This window comes from Carya illinoinensis, chromosome 15 (assembly GCF_018687715.1).
Source record: "Carya illinoinensis cultivar Pawnee chromosome 15, C.illinoinensisPawnee_v1, whole genome shotgun sequence".
Taxonomy (NCBI): domain Eukaryota; kingdom Viridiplantae; phylum Streptophyta; class Magnoliopsida; order Fagales; family Juglandaceae; genus Carya; species Carya illinoinensis.
The window spans coordinates 6,888,014-6,906,797 of NC_056766.1; the positions used below are offsets into that span (position 1 = coordinate 6,888,014).

The 18,784-nt window shown below is 33.9% G+C and overlaps 1 protein-coding gene across 2 annotated transcripts; it reads left to right on the top strand.

The window, feature by feature from the left end:
* Window positions 1-222: 222 nt before the first annotated feature.
* On the top strand, window positions 223-4,065 carry LOC122297668. 2 transcript variants are annotated; one of them, XM_043107804.1, is made up of 3 exons: window positions 223-377; window positions 1,330-1,533; window positions 3,690-4,065. In XM_043107804.1, exons 2-3 carry the CDS (start codon window positions 1,352-1,354, stop codon window positions 3,874-3,876), a joined length of 369 nt encoding a protein of 122 aa, XP_042963738.1. In that variant the 5' UTR covers window positions 223-377; window positions 1,330-1,351; the 3' UTR covers window positions 3,877-4,065. The 2 variants fall into 2 exon arrangements, with proteins under 2 accessions (XP_042963738.1, XP_042963739.1); XM_043107805.1 differs by lacking the exon at window positions 223-377 and adding an exon at window positions 486-622.
* The last annotated feature ends 14,719 nt before the right edge of the window (window positions 4,066-18,784 follow it).

Sequence of the window (18,784 nt, forward strand, 5' to 3'; positions counted from 1 at the left end):
TCTATTTATTTCGAACAGCTTTCATAAAATTGTGGGTGATGTTAGATCGTCATCTTAGAATCAAAATTATTACATCCTTAGTAATAAAAAATTAGTTTTTAATAAAAAAATAAAATATAAACTAAACAAACGTGCATTGCATTGCATGTTGATTTCACCTAGTATTTATATAAAACTTGCATAAATTAAGTTATAAAGAAGGCTAAGATAGACGTGGCAGAATTTTAGTGGTAACCAAGGAAGCAACGGATGAACTTTACCGGAGAGAACCAACCCAACCCAAGCTTATGCTCTTAGCGAGTGAAGCATAAAACCCTTCTCTCCATCTCTCTCCATCTCTCTCTCTCTCTCTCTCTGAAGACCAAGAAAGTTGTAAGGTACATAAGCTTATATATACGATCTGAAAACTTTTGATTAAAACGTTCTTTCTCGCTTCCTTAGTTGATTTTTCTTAGTTTTTTGCTGCCGTTTTCTGCAATCTAGGGTTCTTGAAGCTTGAATCACACACACACAAACGCTGATTCATATATAGGGTTGCATTGGGGTCCATGATGTCGCAAAATCGATTTCGATTTCATTCACTATAATATAATGTTATACCCATACACCTAACGGGTTATTGGTATGAATTTCTGGATTCCTGTCCATTTCCTTCTGTGTGATATTTCTTAGTTCGATTTCGTTATTGGAACGGCTTGTAGTGACTGCTGTTTTTTCCTTTTATTTTTCATCCCGTAATTGTTATAGGGATATCAAGAAAAGAGCACGTAATGATATCGTGATTACAGAGTGTAGAAGCACTTTATATTTGAACGACCATATAAAAAATGTAAAATTGGATGACTCATTCATAATACAATTTATTCTGTTTGATGAATCAGCTAGGTCCACCTTTGCCGTTCAGGGGGTTCTTATTGTAATTGTTTGAAAACCAAATATATTTCTGTATGCCTACATAGAATTTTTTTTTTTTTTTTTTTTTTTTTTTTTTTGGGGAAATTTTTATATCTATTACAAAATCAACCAGAGAATTTTGGGCCAAGGGAGGACATGCCATTTGAGCCACAGCTGATTTGCTTAGATAATATTCTTTTTTAAGGCTTCTTACCATTTTTTAAGTAGTAAGGCTTTGTACATTATCACCATTATGTTCTCGTGAACTTATGGTAAAGACTTGGGGAATTTCCTTTCAGTATTAGCTTCAAAAAAGCTGAGGCACTGAAGAAATAAGTGAATTGTGAATACTTTTTTTATTGATGAGAATAAATCCTTGGCCATTGTGTCGGGCGATATGGTCTGATAGATGCCTAAATGTATTGTTTTGCACAGTAATTTTTAGCTTGGAGAGTTGATGGCGTCCAAGCTGGTTCAATTGCAATCCAAGGCTGCTCAGGCTTCACAATTTGTGGCCAAGCATGGAGGTGCCTACTACAGGCAGTTATTGGAGCAAAACAAGCAGTACATTCAAGAGCCACCCACCGTCGAGAAATGCAATCTTTTGTCAAAACAATTGTTCTATACTCGCCTTGCCAGGTCAGCCACAATATGCAATTCATATTCTAGCTTTCCCTAACGATTTTTATGTGTCAATTTGGTTCTTGAAGCATGAATTCTATGGTCCGTTTTATCACTGAATTGGGGTCATTTGTTATTTTGTAATGCTGTGGCTTGGGATATCATACTTTGATACTTTCAACATGGACTTTCTTGTGAAATTTCATAATGTTATGTGTGTAATATGTAGCTCATCCATTTATAATGGTTTATAATGCATGCAAGTGGTTTGGAATATTTGTGCAAGATTGACCGGTTTCCTGCCTGTCCTTGATTCCCTTGCTCTAGAATTTAATCAATCCAAATGTGCAGATTCTTGTTGGTTCTTATGTATTTGGAATTTGCTTACCTTGTTAAAACCAACAACTTCTCTGATAGTCTGATCAAAACATATTCTTAATATGTCGTGTGTGTGTGTGTGTGTGTCTTTCCAATCTCAATCAAGCTGTAATGAAGGCTTGGTCCATTGGTAAAAAAATATTTTTTATATACTTCCATGGTATCTCAGTGGGCATATTTAATTTTGGACAGTCATGGTCTGATCTTCATTGCACATTATGCATATATTCCTCTTTGTTGATATATAAGAAATTGCCCTAGGAGTAATTGAGTCCACAAGTTAATAGTGGCGATAAGAAATTCCCTTTGGTTGATTTATGAGTAAAGCTTGTTTTGCCATAGTGTGGAGTGAAACTATCGCTGGGTCGTGTTAGGTTTAAAATCATGGAGCACAGTTGGACCCCTTTATATCTGTTGATACTTAATAAGATAAATAGGTTCCTTGACAAAGTGCATCTGCCAAAGGCTGTCTTGAATATTTTCTAGTGAGTACAACTTAGCCACTGTGACTTTCAAGCTTCATCAATTGCTACGAACAAGGGCTTTCAACAAAATATGATACTTCTCATGCATTTTCATGCCCTTTTGAGACCCTCAAACATAAGTTCCCACCCTTCCCCCTTCCCCCGGTGGGATATCAGGCCGGCTAAGGTGAGAAAATACCAAGTGACTATTCCCTTTCTTGTTGATGCTTTAAATGTTTCTTTACCAGCATGTTGATGGATGAGAACTTGTCTGGTCAGAAAGTAAATATGGGGTGCAACAAATGTCCCTTGTAGGGCCGGACCAAAACTTACATGGTTGTTTTGAGCGTGATATGATGTATTACTGCATTGAGGAGAATAACAGTAAAGAAGAAAGTAATGGCTAATGAGACCTATTCTTTAAATCAGCAGTCATCTTTAGCAGGTGGGCGTAGAGCATGAAACTGTATATGTGAATACCATTATTCTGTTGCATTGTTCTTTCCACTGATGTGGCTGTTATTGTGTATTTGCCTTTGTAAATAAGAAAAAATAAAAATAAAATATGTGTTTGCAAAATTTATTTTGAATTGAGCTTTGCTACTCATCATCCCCACACACCACATTTATTTTTATTTAACTTTTTTTTTTATTTTTTTGGTTTTATTCTTCCTAAACTAATTGACTTCTTCTACTCATCATCCATACACCATACATTTAGTAAGAGAAAAAAATAAAAAAATTATGTGTGGTATGTGGATGATGAGTAGAATTTTTCTTTTGAATTATCTTTGATAGAAATCATTATTCTTCTCTCCTTAGCATGGAATGCATAGATGACTATCATTAACTTCATTGGAATAATTGATGTCTGAATGTGATGTGTAATCATCTTGATCACTCTGACTCTCTTTGATGATGGTTTATCGCTACTAACGTGTAGTGACAAGACTTCTCTTCTCCTCTAAAATGGTCGATTGCATCACCTATAAAACCATAACTTTTATAACAATTACCAGTTGTATTCACTTTCACAATCCTAAATTTTGCTGCTTCTGATATGTTGTTAAGTACTTAGGAATTTAGTTACTCCTTCCCTGTTGAAGCAGGACTACATTTTATAGTATTTGTTATACACCGTTGTTGAAGTCTATGTTTTCCAATTTGCAAATTTTGCATGATATTGCTTCATATGAGTTGTGTTCAGATAAAATTTGATTCCATGTTGAGATACTGTGGACAGTGCATGGTCATACATTTCTAAGGTGGTTCCATTTATATAAAATTGATTTAGTCATTAAATTATATTTAATTAACTTGTTTGTGATACAGTACTCCTGGGCGGCAGGAAGCATTCAGGAAGGAGCTCGATTATGTCAAGCATCTATGGAAGAACAGGCAGGAACTTAAGGTTGAGGATGCTGGCATTGCCGCCTTGTTTGGGATAGAATGCTTTGCCTGGTTCTGCGCCGGTGAGATCATAGGTCGAGGATTTACATTCACGGGCTACTATGTTTAAACACTGCATCAGGAAGACTGCTTTTGAAGTTGATTTGATTGAGCTACTCATCGTTTAATTTTATGTTTGAATTGCTATCAAGTGACAATAACATACATGTTAAAATATTATCATCTGAGATTTATGGCAATTGTGTAGACGGACAAAGTCATTAGCATCAATAATCTTCCAATATCATGTTTTCTTCTATCCTTCTGTTTTTCCTCCCTATGATCCCTATTATAAGCTATATGATCTTTTAAAGAGAATTTATTTTGTGGATTGATTCAGTAGGGCGTTGGGGAAGTGTTAGTTTGTGTGTAGACATTATTCTTCAATCAAATTACTGCTTATATTAAATGCACATATTTTTTTTTCTATCAGGTAAATTTTGACCGAGGAATTATGGTTAGTTCTAGTTGTATATAAGTTTATAACGTGTAAGATTTTTTTGGAAAATGCTATTCTGAGCCTTTTATACTACACACCATTCATGTCACATAATTTGAATTGTAATATTCAAATTTTAAAATTTATTCTTCAATCAAATTATTGTTTATATAAAATGCACATTTATTTTTCCATCAGGTAAATTTTGATTGAGTAATCATGGTTAGTTCTAGTTGTATTTAAGGTCTAAGAATTTTTTGGAAAATCCTATTTTGAGGCTTCTACACCATTCACGTGATATAATATGATTTTTAATATTCAAATCTTAAAATTTATTTTTTAAATCAAATTATGCTATGTGAATAGTGTATAGTATAGATATAATAGAATTGGTTTTCTTGGAATTTGGTGTTACTAGTTTTCCTCATTCATATCAAGATATGTCTACAGTTTTGTGACGTCCTCAACCTCCGCTTGAAATTGGACAGTGACTAAAGCGTCAAGACATGTAACTTAAGGCTACATATTTCCCATACATGATAATTAAAATGCAATGTATCTATTACATTCTAGCAGTACTCCATAAATTGCAACAAAAATTCATGTAAATCTAAGTAAAATGTTGAGTAATTTGTAAAATATCGTGGAACCATAAACTAATTATCCCAAAAGATTTCATTTGTTCAAATTACTTCAAAATAGATAATGTTGTGAAATAATCTCTCAAAAACAATAGGGATCTCCAAAAGTAAACCTCAGTTCAAAAAAGGGGAAACTTTAGTGGCACTAAAGACCCCTTCGCTAGTTACACTCAAAAAAATTCCCCTTGTCTGCAATGACTTAGGCTCAAGGAGTCCTAAGCTAGAAGCAAATTCCTTTGCTTCAACAGAACAATTCTAGCTTGTTTAAGATATCCCGTCACAAAATCCATGTGTTTATTTATCTTAGAGGCCTCTATGGGCTCAGGTGACTTGGTCATGTGGTCATCCTTATTAAGGGCTTCTAGAATATCTTTAAGACGTTGTGCCGTGAGCTCCAATATGGCGACAACAAAATTATAACAAGCCTCTACTATAAACTTGTCTCCTATCAATTCATTAATCTCATTCATTGCTCTTTAAGGTTTTGCATACTTGCCACAACTTTTACCGTTCCGAATTGAGAATGGTAGTGGAAACTACCACGATGAGATTTTGAAAAATCTCAGTAAGTAATCAAACAACATACCACAGATAATATAGGCATATAAAGGTAGACCATGAAATGAATGCATGAACATGTACTTTGACACAAAACTTGGCTTATGCAACTTAACTCAAAATGAAACATCTTTTTCATCTTTGCACATTGAACAGTATACATGTAACATATATTTAGCTCATTGCCTTGTTCACTTCTTGTAACATATAATTGGATACCTCACGACTCCTTTATGCACCATTGGTTCATCGCAAGTTACTGCATCATCCAATGGCCCACTTGACCTTGGTGACTACTCATAATCCTTAATTATAAGACAGTTCGCAATTTCACATTTATCACATATAACACTTGTGAGGCACCCACTAGCTTTAGGTGTTATCTTACTCAAGTATCTTTTCCACAATGATCCATTTAAGATCCATCGACAATACTTTGTCAACCCAAAGGCTTCTACTCCAATTTTAACACTCCAAAAGTGGACAAAGGAATTCCACCAAAACATTCCTCCATCCTAGCATTTGGAGTCCTTATAAAATATGTACAAACTCTTTTATTTGAAAACAATGTACAGCAGTGCATGTGACATGAGACTTGTAACACTTTTCTTTTCATGGACTAAATGAACATGTGAATGTCTTGAGTCATATAATCATGAAATCAAACAAGGAACATCTCAAGTTATGGCTTGAAAATATTAAAACATTCGAATACTCAGTTTACAACATAGGCAAAGCACTCAACACATACCAACATGGAAGAACAATGTTCAAACCCAAGCATATACACATAGACATGGCCAAATTATTGAGACTTATAAAAACATATTATAACCAACAACTCGAACCATTATTTCCAAGCATATTCGAAAATATCATAAACAAATTAGCATATAGCATGGTCTTCATGTAAATCCAATTACATAATAAGAGGTTATCATCAATCAATGAGAGTATATGATAGCATATATGAATGCAACATTCACACGGCATATACAAACATTATCCAAGATAAGTTGAAAGTCTACTTACAAAAAATCTGAAAAGTTAACAAATAGCAAGCTGAAAAGATATTAAATAATATTAGTTGAAGACACGCACAAAAACCATAATCCAAGTGGGTGCATGTGTGGGTGGGTCGTGTCTAGAGTTTACTCCCTCATGACTTATGAATTCCATTTCACGGTTAGATGGATTCTTTATACATTTGGACTTCAATCATAAGTAGGGGTGTAAAAAAAAACCAGTAAACTGGTAAACCGAACCGGTGGGATCGGTCTGGTCCTAAGTTTGGTTCAATCCATTACCAATTTTATTTTTCTTAAAATATGTCAAAACCGATCCGGTTCAGATTTTTTTTTCTTAAAACTAGACTACACCGATTCATATAATATTTTTTAATTTTTTTATTGTATATAATTTATATATATAATATATAATTATATATAAAATAGGTTTGTATTATATGATAAATTACTAATTAATATAATATTAATTTTAAAATCTTATATCATTTTGTTTATTGTATTAATAGTTATACTAATATATAATGCATATTAATAGTTATACTAATATTATATCACTATATATTATAATATACTATAATATATCACTATCTTATATATTATAATATTTTATTATATTATATAATAAAATTATAATATATTAAAATATATTATCGCTATAGTATTATATAGTATAATATACTATATTATACATTAAAATTGAAAAACTGGACCGAACCGGATTAGAAACCGGGAAAACCAGAGTACCGGTTTAGGAGGGTAACCGTGCCTAATCGATTTTGAAAAATGCAAAACCAGTGCATACCAATTCAGTCCTATTTTGTCCAAAACTAGACCGGACCGGATCGGTTACACCCCTATTCATAAGGCCAAAACACTATAAAGAAAAAGGACCCTAGTTCAAACTTAAGAGGGTGGTTGTGGCCTTCTTCCCTTTCCAAATCTCATGCTCAAGTGTACAATGCTAGTGGTGGTTCGATCTTTCCCTTAAGAAGAAACCCTAGCCTTTCTGTTGCCCAGATGACTAACACAAGAGAGGGGGTGAGTTGTATTAAAAAATAACAATTATAAATCAAATATATAATATAAAATATAAACAAAATATGAAATAACAATAAATATAAAGAGTAAGGGTAAGAGAGAAGCAAACTCAGTACGTTAACGAGGTTCGGCCCCACTACCTACGTCCTCGCCTTAAGCTACCCCTTGAGAATTTCCAAATTCACTATTCAACCTCCTTCAGGTGGAGATAGAAACCTATTACACATTTGAACAACACCGCTACAAAGGATCCGTGTAGAACATCCTCTACACTTGCAATCACCTTACACGTGGTGATTCAACTATTTCCCGTGTAGAATACTTTCTACAAGCACAAGGCTTATACAGACCCTTTTTTTGATACAAAAGCTGATAGTGGGTAGGTTATCAAAAAACACTCCTCATTGAGTGAAATAAGAACAATACAGCGCAAACTATATCTCTCAAAATGAACAAGGATTAAGACTCAATGCTTAGAGAAGAGAGAATGAAAGCTTTGAATGAATGTTGTATGCTCTGGATGTTGTGAATGTGAAGCTCTCAAATGATCTATTTATAGGCATATGAGACTTCATATTCAAATTTAAAAAGATTCACATGTCAAAGACAACATCATTCACTTTTTCAAAAAAATCAAACCTAATCTTTTACTTTTGGCATATGACAAAAGGAGCACACTTTCCTTTTCAAAAAATTCAAACCTAATCTTTTACTTTTTACATATGACAAAAGGAGTACACTTTCTTTTTCAAAAAATTCAAACCTAATCTTTTACTTTTTGTATATGACAAAAGGAGCACACTTTACTTTTCAAAAAATTCAAACAAAATCATCTACCTTTTATATAAGTCTAAAAAAGTATCAATCACTTTTGAAAATATTCAAATAAAACATGCATATGTGAAAGATGATAATCAATCATCTTTAATATTTTCAGAGTTCAACCATTTAATCAAGGCATGCACATGTAAAAGATAACAATCAATCGTCTTTCAAAATTTTCAAATTTAATTTTCAAAAATATTCATGCACATGTAGAAAATATATTTTAATACTTTATGATAAAATATTAATTTTGAGCATTAATCCTAATTTCGAATTTTAAGAGATTTACAACATCACTCTATGATTTTAATGTGAACTTGTTTTCTTCTTGCTCATGCTTGGTTCTTTGATGTGCTTGACTCCATTGTGTGGACAACTTGAGCTTGAAACTCTTTTATTCTTTGAATTCATTTGCTATCATCAAAATCCATGTATAGATTTATAATCACATGAAACTTGAAATCTTGGGTTCAACAATCTCCCCCTTTTTGATGATGATAAATACTTGATAGAACTTGAAATCTGTATTAATACTTAAGCTCCCCCTGAAAATATGCGTTAGTTTTTCAAGCAAAAATATAAATATAATTCCAAGCATATATAACAAGTTTAGCAATTTAAACAATGTTAATGTTCTAGTCTAAAACTTCTCCTCCTTTTGGCATCATTAAAAAGGATCGACAACAAATAAATGGACTGAAGAAAACGATACGTTTAATAGTCACTGCAGATAGTTGAAAAAGGAACCGTCTGTGACCCGACAAATGCTGCAAAGTCTCGAGGCCTAACTCTATGAATTTAGTACGGCTGGAGATTTAAACAATCGCCTGATGTTATTGACAAACGTGATTGAAGGCTCTGAGTTTCTATAAAAAAATGATCATTTTCATCTATCGGATGCCAAAAAAATACATCGCTTCTTGACCTGAATTCTGTTTTTCCATAACGATAGAATGGCTAAGCAATTCTCTTCCACTAATGTTCCAGACTTGAATCAGGAACCCTTAACTCATCAGTCATTAATCTTCTCTCTTGAGGCAGTCAATACCATGATAGGAGTAGAGAACCGTTTTTCTAGTAAGGCTGATTCTGAGATTATTGCAGAATCAAGAATGCTCAGTAGTCAATATGCTGCCTCTGTTACGATCATGTCTCGGAGGTTAATGGCAAGGGTGAGTGAGATTGATCATCTTAACATGCAAATATCTGAGTTACGACAGAAGCTTGCTAATAAGAATAGTGAGAATAAAAGGCTAAAGCAAGAAAACCAAGAGTTGAAAAAATTTACAGATTGGTATGCTCATGATCTGCAACCACGAATAGAGGAGCTGGAACGAGAAAGGGTTCAGATACAAGGTCAACATCGGCAGATAACAGTAGAGGTTCATCGTTTACTAGAAAAATAGGGACAATCTACTGTTAATCTCGTTGGCTTAGTAAGAAAACTTTTCACAATGTGTGTCCAGCATATCTTGTATTTCTTTTGACTAAATAAGATTTGAAGAGACAATAGTTTGTCTTATTCTTTATGCTATCTCTATAAAATCAATCCTGAAGTTCATCCAATCCGTATCAAGTTTTCTTCTCATCTCTATAACTCATCTGCAATCTTTCAGCATTCTCGTTTTAAGCCTTCTATTCTTTTCTCAATGGCTCATTCTTCTAACATTTCTCTAGATCCATTCATGAGGCATTCTGCATCTCAACCTCTTGTCCTTTCTGCAGCTGCCATTAGTGCCATGTTGCAGCAAGAAAATAATAATCTGACTAATAAGTCAGATTCTGATGCTATTTATGACTTGGTGAGTCTTGGGACTCGCTACTCTTCCTCTATTGTTGCTTTTTCTCAGCGGCTACAAGCCAAAAATCATGAAGTTGAAAAGCTCAAAAAATAAATTGTTGTACTTCAATGAATTATTCAAAAGTCTCACACAAGGAAAGGAATCATTCGGCAGAAGAATAAACAGTTGAAATCTTTATTAGATTCTTCATTCCGCTTACCGGTTCCCATGGATAAGAATGACATGATATTGTATGAAAAGAATGAGCATCTCAAACATGAAGTTAAGAATCTCAAGTTTATGTAAAAGTATTTAAAAAATCTATCCCTATTTTTATTGACTCTAGTCTATCTTTTAAGAGATATTCATAACATGCATCATACATATTTCTCTTCTGATCATACATAATCTATCTTCTGATAAAGGCTTTGTGAAAATATCTACTAACTGATCATGTGTGTTTGTAAACTCTAGTACTATATCGCCTTTCTGCACATGATCTCGAAGAAAATGATATCTTATTTCAATATGCTTAGTTCTAGAATGTTGTATTGGGTTCTTTAAAAGATTTATAGCACTTGTATTATCACATTTGATTGAAATGTGATTATACATGAGTTTAAAATCTTCAAGTTGTTGCTTCATGTAGAGAACTTGAGCACAACAACTACCCGCAGCAACATATTCTGCCTCAGCAGTAGATAGTGCAACAGAATTTTATTTTTTACTAAATCAGAAAACTAGTGCATGACCTAAGAAATGACATGCTCCACTAATGCTTTTTCGATCTATTTTACAGCCAGCATAATCTGCATCTGTGTAGCTGATTAGATCGAAAGATGTGTACTTAGGGTACCATAACCCTAGGTTAATTGTACCACTAAGATATCTAAGAATGCGCTTAACTGCAATTAAATGTGATTCTTTTGGAGATGATTGAAAGCGTGCACATAAGCACACACTAAACATAATATCTGGTCTACTGGCTGTTAAATATAATAAGCTACCAATCATACATCGATATATCTTCGAGTCAACTAGCTTACCGGATTCATCTTTATCAAGTTTAGTTGATTGGCTCATTGGTGTTCCAATTTCTTTAACATTTTCCATCCCAAACTTTTTCAGTAATTCCTTAATATATTTTGATTGATTGATGAATGTCCCACTTTTTGCTTACTTAATTTGCAATCCAAGAAAGAATGTAAGTTCTCCCATCATGCTCATCTCAAATTCTTCCTGCATAGTCTTAACAAAATCTTGACACATATTTTCATTAGTGGCACCGAATATTATATCATCAACATAAATCTGAATCAAAAGAATATCATCATTTTCATATTTAATAAAAAGAGTTGTGTCGATTTTTCCTCTTGAAAAACCTTTTTCAATCAAGAAACCACTGAGTCGCTTGTACCAAGCTCTAGGAGCTTGTTTAAGTCCATATAGTGCTTTTGTGAGTTTGAAAACATGATTTGGGGAAATATGATTTTCAAAACCTGGAGGTTACTCAACATATACCTCTTCATTTATAAAACCATTTAAGAAAGTACTTTTAACATCCATTTGAAAAAGTTTGAAATCTTTATAACAAGCATATGCAAGTAGCATTTGAATAGTTTCTAATCTTGCGACTGGTGCATATGTCTCATTATAATCGATTTCTTCTTCTTGATTAAAACCTTGGGCTACAAGTCGAGCCTTATTTCTAGTAATGACTCCGGACTCATCTTTCTTGTTTCTAAAAACCCATTTTGTTCCAATAATAGTATGATTTTTTGGTCTAGAAACAAGTGTTCAAACATCATTTCTTTCAAATTGATTCAACTCTTCTTGCATAGTTAGAATCCAAGATTCATCGAGAAGTGCGTCATCAATATTTTTGGGTTCAATTTGAGATAGAAAAACAGTATGATTATAAATATTTCTAAGAGATGATCGAGTACTTACATCTCGTGAAGGTTCTCCCAAAATTTGTTCCACTGGATGATCTTTCACAAATTTTCACTGTTTGGTTGCATCTTGTATTAAATTTTGATGATCTTTCCTGATGGCTCCATGTTAAACTTCCTCTATTGTTTTCTCTTTGTTGAGATTGAGACTTTCCGTGTTATTTATACCTCCTGTTTCTTCATCAATAAATTTCTTGGAGAGTGGAGAATTAGATTCATCAAATACTACATGCATAGATTCTTGTACAGTCAAAGTCTTTTTATTGAATACTCTATAAGCTTTACTATTAGTAGAATACTCGAGAAAGATACCTTCATCAGATTTTGCATCAAACTTGCCTAAATTATCTCTGTCATTCAAAATAAAACATTTGCATCCAAATACATGAAAGTAACAAATGTTGGACTTTTTCTCATTCCAAAGCTCATAGGGGTTTTATCTAATTTCGACCTTAGCATAACTCTATTTATAACATAACATGCAGTACTTACCGCTTCGGCCCAAAAATAACTAAGCAAGTTGTTCTCATTGAGTATTGCTCTTGTCATTTCTTGAAAAGATCTATTTTTCCTCCCTACTACCCCATTTTGTTGAAGAGTTCGAGGGGCAAAAAAATTATGCACAAAACCATTTTCATCACAAAATGTTTCAATATTTTTATTAACAAACTTTTTCCCCCATCACTTCGGATACTTGAAATAGTATAACCCTTTTCATTTTGAATTCTCTAGCATAACTTGGTAAAGGCATTATGTGCCTCATCTTTATGAACAAGAAAGATCACCCAAGTATATCTAGAGAAATCATCAACAATAACAAATGCATAATATTTTCCTCTTAGACTTGCAACTCTATTTGGTCCAAAAAGATCCATGTGTATCAGTTGCAATGGTCTAGTAGTGGAAATATGCTTCTTAGTTTTAAAAGAAATTTTTGTTTGTTTACCAAATTGGCATGCATCACAAATTTTGTCTTTAAGAAAATTTATTTTTGGTAAACCTCTCACAAGATCATTTTTTGAAAGTTTGGAAATAAATTCCATGTTGACATGACCTAATCTTCTATGCTATAGCCAACTAATTTCATTTTTAGCTGAAAAGCAAATAGCATCCTGTGAGGTAATTTCTTCAAAATCGATTGTATAAACATTATTGTTTCTAAAGGCAATAAAACAAATATTACAATCATGATCATTCAAAATAATGCACTTATCCATTTTGAAAATAACTGTAAATCATTTATCACATAATTAACTTATGCTCAAAAGATTATGTTTTAGACCTTCAATAAGTAGAATATATTCAATTATGAGAGAAAATTCATTACCAATTTTACCTATTTCCACGATCTTTCCTTTCGAGTTGTCTCCAAATGTCACGTGTCATTCTTCTTTAGATCTAAGATCAAATAACTTAGTCTTGTCTCCCGTCATGTGTCTTGAACATCCACTATCTAAAAACTACTTGTTTTTGCTTGTGGATGACTTCATGCATACCTATAAAAACAATTAAAATGATTTTTCTTGGTAACCAAGTTCTTTGGGTCCTTTATTTATTAGTATTAGAAGAAACAAGATTTTTAGGTACCCATATGACCCTAATAGTCATTGTATGATTTCTTCTAATAGGACAAATATGATAATTATGACCATTTCTATTACAGAAATTGCAAATAGCATGTGACATATATGAAGAACTTGAATGATTATAATAATATCTTTTTTTGACAAAATTATTTTTATGAAAAGAATTTTGATTATTGATCTTTGATGTAGAAGGATTATCAAAGAAATTTTTATAAGGTTTGTATTTTTGTTTTGGCATATATCCCAAACATGCCTTATCAAAAACACATCTTTGACTACTAAGAAGTTTTTCAAAATTTCTTTTTCCATTCATAAAATTTTCAATAATATTTTCTAAATCGGTTTTCTTCTTATTCAATTTAAGATTTTCATCTTTCAAAATAATACTTTCTTTTCTTAAAATATCAATTTCATTTGTTAAAGAATAATTTTTCTTTTTCAAAACAGTATATTTGATACCCAATTTTTCAAATTCCTCATAAATCTCTTCTAAAATATTTTACAATTCTTCATATGAAGGATCTTCAATATTATCAAGATTTGTTACCTCAATGTCATCTTTAGCCATAAGACAAAGATTTGCTGATTCTTCATTGCTTGCTTCACTATCTGAACTACTTGAATCATCATCCCATGTAACTTTCATTACTTTCTTGCCCTTGTTTCGATCTTTTTTTAGCAGAGGACAATCTGGCTTGATATGACCAGGCTTATTGCATTTATAACAAATTAAAGTGTCATTTTTACCTAAATCTTTCTTGGAAAACTTTTTGAAGGATTTCCTCGGAGGAGTTCTATTTTTCTTCAAGAACCTCTGAATTTTTCTTGTTATCATCGCAACTTCTTCATCTTTATCGTCATTTTCCTCATCTTTATTGTGATGACCCGCTTTTGAGTGTATTTTCACTGAAATAGTTGTCTTTATTTTAATTAATATTTTAGTTATTTATTTTAATTTATTTGTATTTTAAAATTGTTTTTAATTTAATTGATGTTGTGTTTTATTTCTTTTAGTTGTTTTGTGATTTTTAATATCTTCGTGGCGGTTTAGTGTTGTTTTTCCCGGACTAAGGATTAGACCTCGTCTTTTCCCTACATCTCTTTCCCTTTTTCCTTTTCTTTTTCCTTTTTCTCTTTTTCCTTCTTTCTTTTTCCTTTCTTTTTCTTTTTTTTCTTTCTTTCTTTTTCCCTCTCTCCTTTCCCACTCGAGCCCCCCCGGCCTCTCTCTCTCTTCTCTCTCTCTCACGCCGGAACCTTCAGCCGTTCGAACCGCCTCCGTCCGGCCACCGTGTGGCTCACCGCCGGCACCGTTCGGTTCCCCTCCCTCCAGCGCACCTTCCCACCAATTTCCACCCCCAACTGGCCGGCCGTTTGGCCGGAAAAGCCCTTTGAAGCCCGCACGGGTTTGGCTCCGATCCGCCGCCGTCGCTCCACCTCCGGCCACCATTTCTTCACCACTTCATCACCGGTCCCTTTCCGTCCTAACCCACCTATTTCCGGCCTCCAACGACCACCGGAACAGCTCCTACGAGCTAGCTTTCCTTTTTGGGAAATCCGGCCTCTTTCCGGCGATTTCGCCGCCACCCACGGCCAACCACCACTTCCAATAGCTTCACAATCATCCCTAGACCATTCCCTATCAATCCCAAGCCCTAGTTTGTCCCCGTTCAAAAGTGGGTTTTTCACAACCCACGGCCACAGTGAATTTTCACTGTGACGTTGCTTTTTCGCCGCCGTTTGCAACGCCGCGTGTTTTCTAAAATTGCCATATAGCGCTGTAAGTATTTTCCAAACCATATTTTCAGATTTAAATATATATTGCTCTTTCAATTAATTTATCTGCTGGTTGGTTGATTCCGAACTGAGTCCGAGGAGTTCGGGGGTCGGATGGATGGAGGACGGAGTTACTTGTTTTATTATTTTATGTTGGTTGGTTATTTTTGTGCATTGATATGGTATTACATGGTGCATGCACGTGTGTTTGTGAAATAGTGTAAAAAGCCTGTGTATTGGCATAAGTGGTCTTACAGGTGCGTGTGTATCACGACCCCAAGCCGGGATGAGGTATTATCCCGGTGGAGCTCCTCTGGTCACTCGGGAGCGGAATAAACTGAGTGATGTCCCCTGGGTTGTCGCTAGACGACGGGAGCGGGGGCTAGGGGTTGCTTGGCTACGAACGCGCCGGGCGCGGAACCGGGCATCGCTTTACGCACCGACTCCATGGCCCTTTGCTGGTGAGGGCTAGAGGATGCTTGGCTACGAACGCGCGGGGCGCGGAACTGGGCATCGCTCGTTAGGTGTCACATGCGTGGTGGTACTCTGCGGTGTGGCACTGGAGCCAGGGTGTGCGGATGACCCCTAGGGGAGGTCATGGTGCATACGGATAAAATTGGATAATGGTTTGAGATGGATAAAGGCCAAATGTGACTTTTGGCGTGTTTTTCGGAAAAGAAGTGTTTTTGGGCCAAATGGGATTTTTGGCGTATGTGGAAAATTATGTCTTTGGGTTTTGTGCATCGGGCATGCTTCATGCATTTTGTTTGAGTTCTATGTGTTTTTATCTGGTAGTGTTTGGGTTTTACTTACCTGCGGTACCATTTTTGGTTCCGTAGCTTTTGGTGCAGAGTTGGAGGACGAAGAGGAGGAGGCTGAGCCCGAGGATGCGGCTCCGCCGGGTTGCTGATGCTATGCTTTATATTTGGTTTAAAACTGTATTTGTGTTTTTGTAATATTTTATTTATGTATGTTTTAAACAGCTTGTATTACGTTAAGAAAAATTCTGGTACTTAGTTATGACTTTCGTATCCGCTGCGTGTTCTTTCGTGCACATTTGTTGCTTTTGCACACACTTTCCAGAATGAGTAATTATCTCCACAAAAAAGTGGAGGTCGACTGCTAGATTGACCTTCACCAAATGAAGCTGCAATGTTAGCCATAAGATCTTAACTCAAAATATAGTTAATCTTATAATAGAGCTCTTAACTCTGATACTAATTGTTACTGATCATAGGCCGCACCTATGTCACCTAACAATTGTACCTACCAGACTAGCCGGCCACCGTCTCTACCGGTGCACCGTCACTCATAGTCAGAGAGTCTTGCTTCGGTGACACAGTCACAAGCGAGAGTTCTCATGAGTGATCTGCCTGTATGAACAGTATAGGTCAACTAGCTCTGATACCAATTGTTGCCCAGATGACTAACACAAGAGGGGGGTGAATTGAGTTGTATTAAAAAAATAACAATTATAAATCAAATATATAATATAAAATATAAACAAAATATGAAATAACAATAAATATAAAGAGTAAGGGTAAGAGAGAAGCAAACTCAGTATGTTAACAAGGTTCGGCCCCACTGCCTACGTCCTCGCCTCAAGCTACCCCTTGAGGATTCCCAAATTCACTATTTAACCTCCTTCAGGTGGAAATAGAAACCTATTACACCTTTGAACAACACCGCTACAAAGGATCCGTGTAGAACACCCTCTACACTTGCAATCACCTTACACGTGGTGATTCAACTATTCCCCGTGTAGAATACTTTCTACACGCACAAGGGTTATACACACTCTTTTTCTTATACAAAAGCTGATAGTGGGTAGGTTATCAGAAAACACTCATCAATGAATGAAATAAGAACAATACAGCGCAAACTATATCTCTCAAAATGAACAAGGATTAAGGCTCAATGCTTAGAGAAGAGAGAATGAAAATTTTGAATGAATGTTCTATGCTCTTGGTGTTATGAATGTGAAGCTCTCAAATGATCTATTTATAGGCATATGAGACTTCATATTCAAATTTAAAAAGATTCACATGTCAAAGACAACATCATTCACTTTTTCAAAAAATTCAAATAAAATGTTTTTCTTTTTCAATTGTCAAAGACAACATTATTTACTTTTTCAAAAAAATCAAACCTAATCTTTTACTTTTTGTATATGACAAAATGAGCACACTTTACTTTTCAAATTTTTCAAACAAAATCATCTACCTTTTGTATAAGTCTAAAAAAGCATCAATCACTTTTGAAAATATTCAAATAAAACATGCACATGTGAAAGATGACAATCAATCATCTTTAATATTTTCAAAGTTCAACCCTTTAATCAAGGCATGCACATGCAAAAGATGACAATCAATCATCTTTCAAAATTTTCAAATTTAATTTTCAAAAATATTCATACACATATAGAAAATGTTTTTTAATGCTTTATGATAAAATATTAATTTTGAGCATTAATCCTAATTTCAAATTTTAAGAGATTTACAACATTACTCTATGACTTTAATGTGAACTTGTTTCCTTCTTGCTCATGCTTGGTTCTTTGATGTGCTTGATTCCATTGTGTGAACAACTTGAGCTTGAAACTCCTTTATTTTTTGAATTCATTTGTTATCATTAAAATCCATGTGTAGATTTATAATCACATGAAACTTAGAAACCTTGGGTTCAATATTTTGAATAATAATTAATAAAATATTGTTATAATATAATTTTTTAATATTAATTTTGTATTGAAATTTAAAAACGTTAAATTATTTATTATATTTTATATGAAAATTTAAAAAATTATAATAATGAGTTGAAATGAGATTTTTTATTTTAATTAACCAAGCGGGAAATTAGAGTTGACATAATCATAAAACTGGACATGCTCCAATTTATGGAAATAATGAGCTCGGCTATATCCTATTCTTTTCCAAAACTTGGCAGAACCAGCACATTGTTATTTTTTTTATTTTTACAAACTACTAAATATCCCAAAAGTAAAATCTTTTTGCTTCGTAAAAAGCCATATATCCATAAGGAACAATATACACAGCAGCCTCACACTCTTTTACACTATTAAAAAATATGAATTTACTGTTTTATCATCTTCTATTTTACACTTCAAAAATAATGGTGTGTTAGGTGTGAGGTTGCGGTGTAGCACTTCTATATCCATAATTACACATCAGAGCCTGTCTTAGCAATTGTTTGGAAACAGATGAGATGAGATCTTTTCATCTAAATACTTATCATAATTTTCTTTTAAAAAATAAAATCAAATATAAAATGTTTTTCAATGTGAGATTTTTAACTTTTACATCTAATCATTACTAATTATTATAACTTTTCCAAATT